Below are 6,838 nucleotides of genomic sequence, written 5' to 3'. Positions count from 1 at the left end.
GATCAATTTATTTAAAAAATTCGTTGTGCTCGTAATTTGTGCCACATATTTTGTAACGGGTTCAATTTGTCATTGGCTACTTCGACTTATGTTTCTCACATGTAGGTTAATAATGCTCGGAGACTACCTATTAAATGTTTTATTCTCACAATTACACACTGTCTTAATCCTCAAAGCTACTGGTATTGCTAATTATTCTTAACTACTTCATTCTGTTCGAACACACTGTAACTGTTTAATTGCTTGGTGTGGTTTGCCTGTCCTAAAATAAATGTAAATAAGTGCAAGTCCTTGCATTTTTGCTGCAATTTAGGATGTTACTGCGGAATGCGGTTGGATTGCACGAGACGATCGTCCTATATTCCTTCTTATTTCCGAACTAACGGCAATTTCTATTCTTGTCCCTTGCATTCATTTATTTACACTTGTTGCTTTTTGGAGAGGTTATATTTCAATCCTCTGTCAACGCGAATGCACTCGGCCATTAGTACAGTTAAGCACTCGACCTTTGGCCCACGTTCGTCTTCAGTTTCCTAAGACGTTACTGTGTAATGTCATTCATGTGTGTGTAATAATTGATTATAGTAGATGGATAAAGGGACTTCCAGGGACCCCATAACCTCACTTTTTGGCCTCTCGGCCACGGGCTTCCCGCCCCGGGCCACTCGGCCACGAGTCTTCTTGTTTTGGCCCGTTGGCCACTCGCCCATGGGCCACTCATCCATGGCCCACTCGCCCATAGGCCTTTTCTTTTGTGTTCTGGCCGTTCGACCATTGGCCGCTCGCCCATTGGTTCAAGGTCAATCGCCCATTGGCCACTCGCCCTAACCTAACCAAACCGTCGTCCGTGGTACCAACCTAACCAAATTGTCGTCCGTGGTTCCAACCTAACCAAACCGTTGTCCGTGGTTCCAACCAAACCGTTGTCCGTGGTGCGTAGTTCGCCCGCGGGGGCCCCCGGGGGGCGTAGCCCCCGCTGGTACAGTGCATCCCCCCCCCGGGGCCCCCGCGGGCGAACTACGCACCACGGACAACGGTTTGGTTGGACACCACGGACAACGGTTGGCACCACGGACCACGGTTGGCACCACTGACAACGGTTTGGTTGGAACCACGGACAACGGTTTGGTTAGGTTGGAACCACGGACGACAATTTGGTTAGGTTGGTACCACGGACGACGGTTTGGTTAGGTTAGGGCGGGTGGCCAATGGGCGAGTGACCTTGAACCAATGGGCGAGCGCTCAATGGTCGAACGGCCAGAACACAAAAGAAAAGGCCCATGGGCGAGTGGCCAACGGACCAAAAGAAGAAGACACGTGGCCGAGTGGCCCGGGGGCGGGGGGGCCGTGGCCGGTAGGCCAAAAAGTGAGGTTATGGGGTCCCTGGAAGTCCCTTTATCCATCTACTGATTATTATTGGTAATAGCGGGTAGTAGTTAGGTAATATTTAGTCTCCTTCCGTTGATTAACTTCTGTCATTATTGGCCCATTGACCCTAGTGGTGTCGGAACCGAACATCGTATTGCCAGCACCATCGGTCTCTTTTTTTTGGAACTTTGTGAAACTTCATCGATCTTTCTTTCTTTGGCTCTACGATTTCCGCTGGTGCAAGTGGTTGCAAGATTTCAATCCGAATAAGTTTGTGGCATCTCGTAGTTTTCGAGGATTAAACCGGATTGAAATCGTATAGAAGTTGCGGATCGTCGTCTTGTTGGTAGTATTTTGCTTGGACGTCCCCGACATTACAGCCTAGGCTGGATTAAAGCTAACCAACCTAGCACCTGGCACTCTTCACCGCCACCCACGATCATCAGGCGTAAGTTTCACAATTTATTTCACACTTTGCAAGTAATTATGAACTCCGCAACTCATTATTTTGTTTTGTAGGGTTTCTGGTTTTGGTTTTGGATTTGGTTTTCGTTTTGGAACCAGTTTTTGATTGTTGGACTGGTTTTGGCTTCCCATTTGGTACTGGCTTCCCTGGTTCCGGTTCAATTGGATTTGGCGCCTCCTTACATCGTGGACGGCACGTGTTATGAATTCTGCAACCCAAGAATTCGTCAAGTCTTCAAGTTAGCTCGGTTCAGGACGTTGCAGTGCATATCTCCTCGTCCAAGAGGAGATATGCATGACTGGTGCATATCTCCTCGTCCAAGAGGAGATATGCATGACTGGTGAACCCGTAGGCAGCATAGAGGACAGCCATCTTAGAGCTTGCCCGACTCGTTCGTTGCTGGTAACTGGAGAATCACAGATAAGCCTCTATTTACGTTTCGGTTAATTTTATTCCTATTAAATACAAATTTCAATTTTTAAATATCGATATAAATTAAAGAGCTCAGTTAGGGTAAAGATAAAGTACACAATAATAGAAACATTTGTCTGTAAGAGTTATTTGTAAACGATCGATCGTAACCAAGCTTCCTGTGCTTAGTGTGTACTTGAGCCAATATATGGAGATTTAAACTGACGTGCCGGTTTATTTATTAATTATTTATTTGGTTATTTGATTTCGAACTTTGTTAACTTTGTGAGTTTGATGGGTGGCTAGTGAGCAAGGACACTAGTCACTATCACTAACTTATAGTATAGGTTGGGGTTTTGTCCTAGCTGGCGCCCTTCAAAAAAAAAGAAAAAGTGTCAATGGCAATACCAATCGGTAGCAAAGTGAGCAAAGTATAGTAGGATTGCTTCGGTCTCCCCTCCACCTTCAGTGGAAAAGAGACGTGGCAATTTTTCTGGAAACCGGGGCGCCAGCTAGGACAAAACCCCAACCACTATAGGCTGGAAGAATTCGTTAGAAATGCTCAAGCTATCAATGTGCCAAAAGACAAAAGGCACTAATGAATTAAGTAAAGGTACTCAGATTAGGTAAGCATACAGGCCTGTATGAGTCGGTGCTGTTTGCCAATGTCAACAGCCAAATGTCGTAGTACGGCTTCTTCTTGGGATAAAGTTCGTGGATTTCCACTTTGACGACCCTGTATTCGGTCACCTCCTTTTCGCTGGCGCAAATGTTGTACATTCCTAGTCTGACTGTGGAAATGTCCTCCAATTTGCCTCCCTGACTAAACAAACCTGTTATATCGGCGGTAGCCGTAGCAGTGAAGTCAATTACCTAGTAGAGTGGAGGTACTCTTTGAAACAATGAGCTGCGGTGAGGACAATTTGGGGCCCAATCAAAGCACCGCCGCAGTTTACTTGGTTCGAGCGTACCAGCGCCGCGTACCATGGGTACCTGTAGTACCCGACGTCGTAACCAGCTACGATGCGGTCAGTTTGGATGACATATTCATTGCCCAGGGGTCTTCCGCATTCGCTGCCTACAGGGTTTCGCTTATAAGTGGGTCTCAACATGTGTTTACGATTGGCCAGACAAGGGTCTGTAAGAGCGTACAAGCTTATAATGATCGCGGCGTGCGTTGCAAACATAGCAAGGGTTAAAATGTACTCCACACGCATACAGTGATGACCTACAAGCGAAATAATAATCGCGTCTAACGTAATGGTTTGCATAAATGCGGAATATTTGGCATATTTTTTGCAGCGTATCGTTTAGGGAAAATACCGATGCATCTACAGGGCGATTCAGTTAAAGCCTGTTTCCTAGTTCTCAATTATGTGGCAGGTTTTAGAGAGTAAAACTTTACAATTGCAGAAAAACACTTTGTTTGTTTGTTTTTTAAGTTTTATTTAAAAAATATAGGAGTGGCAAACCTCAAAGATACATCATAGAACTTCTTATTTAATTGTTTATACATGTCTGACTCTAAATAAATAAATGAAACGCGTACAAGATAGCAAAAATATTATTTATTCTTAAGTTATTCAAATTTCGTATCTTGAGATCAAGTGACCCCTGGGGAGTCACATTAAATGTATTGCACAATTTAAAATTAACGGTAAAAATCACAAATAATGGGTGTTTTTTTTTTTGATGTATAGAACTTTAAGTTGGCATTACTGTTCAAGATGGCGACCCATTTAACAGCTGTCAAGTGATTTATTCTCAGTTTGGTTTGGCAATTCATCATGAATAGATTCACGCCTGAACAACGCTTGCAAATGGTGCAATTTTATTTCGAAAATAATGGTTCTGTGCGGAATACGTCCATTTTATCGTCGACAAAATCGTCCATCAGAGCAGTTAATTCGATTAACCATGGAACGTTTTCGCACCACGTTTACTCTTATTGTTAACTCGCGTCCCCAGAGACGTCGTGCGGTGCGTACAGAAGAAGCTATTGCTGCTGAAGAGCATAGCATTGAGGAAGACCCAAATGAGTCCATCTGCCATCGAGCACAGGAATTGGATCTGTGTCCATCCACTTTATGGAAGATTTTGCTGACGGATCTTGGTGTACGTGCTTACAAAATCCGACTCGTGCAAGAATTGAAGCCAAACGATCATCAAGTAAGGCGTAGATTCGTCGAATGGGCCCAAAACGAGATTGCCGTTGTTCCCGATTTTCATAAGCGAATTTTGTTTAGTGATGAAGCGCACTTCTGGTTGAACGGCTACGTCAACAAACAAAATTGCCGCATTTGGAGCGAAGCTAATCCTCAAGTGTATGTCGAAACACCGTTACATCCAGAAAAACTGACTGTTTGGTGCGCTTTATGGGCTGATGGAATCATTGGTCCGTACTTCAAAAACGATGATGGCCAGAACGTTACAGTCAATGGTGATCGGTATAGAGCTATGATTGCTAACTCTTTCATTCCTGAATTGAATAACCATGATGTCCAGGAGATGTGGTTTCAACAAGACGGCGCAACATGTCACACAGCTCGTGCTACAATCGATTTATTGAAAGACACGTTCGGTGACCCCCTAATTTCACGTCTTGGACCTGTGAATTGGCCTCCAAAATCTTGTGATTTAACACCGCTAGAGATCTTTCTGTGGGGCTATGTAAAGTCATTGGTCTATGCGGATAAGCCACATACCCTTGACCATTTGGAAGACAACACAAATGTTGGAAAAAGTCATCGAAAATTGGACGTCCAGATATGCCAGAAATCATATTTAAAATGTAATGCCACAAGATTATCTTTCGGATAAATAAAATTAATGTCAATTGAATAATCCATCGTTGTTTTATTGCAACTTAAAGTTATATACATCGAAAAATAAAACACCCTATATGATAGTAACCTTCAGAACCTCCACAGGCTACATGAGCCCATAAATTGCAACTTTAACACTGTACCCATGGCTCTCCAGGTCTGTCATTGCAATAAATGGTTTCGCAGACTCGACATAATCGGTATTCACTGCGTCTTCGTCACTTTCAGAGCCACTGCTCGACGTAGCTTTTCTCTGGCGTCGAACGACATGCCTACCGGATCCTTCTCTGTCGTGATAACGTCTGACACCGTGTCCACGTCCGCGTCCGCGTCCACGATTCTGTGCTAAGCGCAAAGATTCGGTTAATTGATTTTTGTATGGTGATGACACCTTTGCTGTAGCCTTTCTTCCACGATTAGCAGTCCTAGTCTTGGTCGTAGAAATTGGGTGAATGTATTTCCTGGGGAAAAGCATCATAGGTGGCACAAATATACCCGATGCGTTCATGCAGCAAGCATAGTGATTCTCATTCTGCAGCAACTTCTTGCCATTTTACCTAACACCTGACTGCACGATTGTCAATCCAGTTTTGTCAATATTAAAAATCCTGCCAGCAGGATTAGTTTTTCTCTTTTCGGCTTCCAAAATATCAAAAAATTCTTTGACTGCTTGACGATTGAAGCCTACGAGTATATGATGTCCTCATTGGTCTGCGTAAAGATAAAGTGTCTTTATGTCGGTTTAAAAAGTGATCTAACCAAGCACGCCCTGCTGCTTCATTCTTAAATGTATTAAGAATACCATTTTTAACAGCTAACTGATAAGCCATTTGCCGAACATCCATTCTAGTAAGCCCATAGTACCTGGACTCCATAAACAAGATATACTCCACTAACTTTTTTTCCAGCTCAGCTGGAAGTACACGTTTTCTTTCTAGTGGTTTATGTACAAGCAACTCTAAAGATTCTGGAGGGTTCTTTACTAACCGTTTCAGTGTAGAACTAGGCACAGAATACATTTTTACAGCCTTTTTATATCCCATGACCTTACTTCATTAATTGCTGATTTCATTTGTTCAGGATCCCATTTTTTTTGTTAAACAAACGTATCAAAAATGATTATTACAAATTTAATTTTGTCTTTACCTTTTAATTCTCGAAGAAGAACAGTTCAACGTATCCAATGTCCGAACCATAGACAACTATATTATATTAGTTGGTTAGTTGTCTGAACACAATAGCCACAAAACTATTTATAAACAATTACCAAATTAAAATCACAGTAGTGTAAGTTTTACCGGAAACGAGTTTCAACTGTTTCGAATGGCACTCGAACATGACAGGCTCTGGTGGATTTGTAAGGTACTAAATACGTATGGTGCCGGGAGCATCCCGTAGCGCATAAAACATACTAGATGGCGTTTTTCAAATATTAAAATATTGAAGGGGACAATATATCCGCAGGGGCCACATTACCACCTTTTCCTCTAATATTAAAAATGATTTCGAGAGAGGCCACATAGGGTTAGACTTCTAGAACATATTAAAAGAATTCACAACACAGTGCTTAAAACAAACCAATTAGCTAATCACTTAATTGATTATGAAAGGGAATCCAACGATCCGCGACCCGCTAGGTCAACTACAAAATTGCCAATCACAAATAAACTATCGGAGCTACTCATAATCCACACTTAACCAGTGGTTTTATGACGCAAGATTATCTTCACCGGATTGCGTTCGACCACTTAAAACTAAGGACGCCGAT

General features: G+C 42.8%; 1 protein-coding gene across 1 annotated transcript; it reads right to left on the bottom strand.

Moving 5' to 3' along the window:
* Window positions 1-2,811: 2,811 nt before the first annotated feature.
* Window positions 2,812-3,432, bottom strand: LOC132702394 (transmembrane protease serine 4-like). The gene is made up of 2 exons (XM_060670987.1): window positions 3,119-3,432; window positions 2,812-3,068 (listed from the first exon to the last, which is right to left on the bottom strand). Exons 1-2 carry the CDS (start codon window positions 3,430-3,432, stop codon window positions 2,849-2,851), a joined length of 534 nt encoding a protein of 177 aa, XP_060526970.1. The 3' UTR covers window positions 2,812-2,848.
* Between the last annotated feature and the right edge of the window lie 3,406 nt (window positions 3,433-6,838).

Source organism: Cylas formicarius, unplaced genomic scaffold (assembly GCF_029955315.1).
Source record: "Cylas formicarius isolate icCylForm1 unplaced genomic scaffold, icCylForm1.1 PGA_scaffold_5__7_contigs__length_24384050, whole genome shotgun sequence".
NCBI lineage: Eukaryota > Metazoa > Arthropoda > Insecta > Coleoptera > Brentidae > Cylas > Cylas formicarius.
Note: the sequence above shows the minus strand (reverse complement) of the source record. Positions and strands in the feature narration are given on the sequence as shown.

Coding starts and splice junctions, on each gene's coding strand:
- LOC132702394 (XM_060670987.1), bottom strand. CDS start 3,432: ATGTTTGCAACGCACGCCGCGATCATTATAAGCTTGTACGCTCTTACA. Junction 3,069..3,118: donor GAGTACCTCCACTCTACTAG/GTAATTGACTTC, acceptor AGGTTTGTTTAG/TCAGGGAGGCAAATTGGAGG.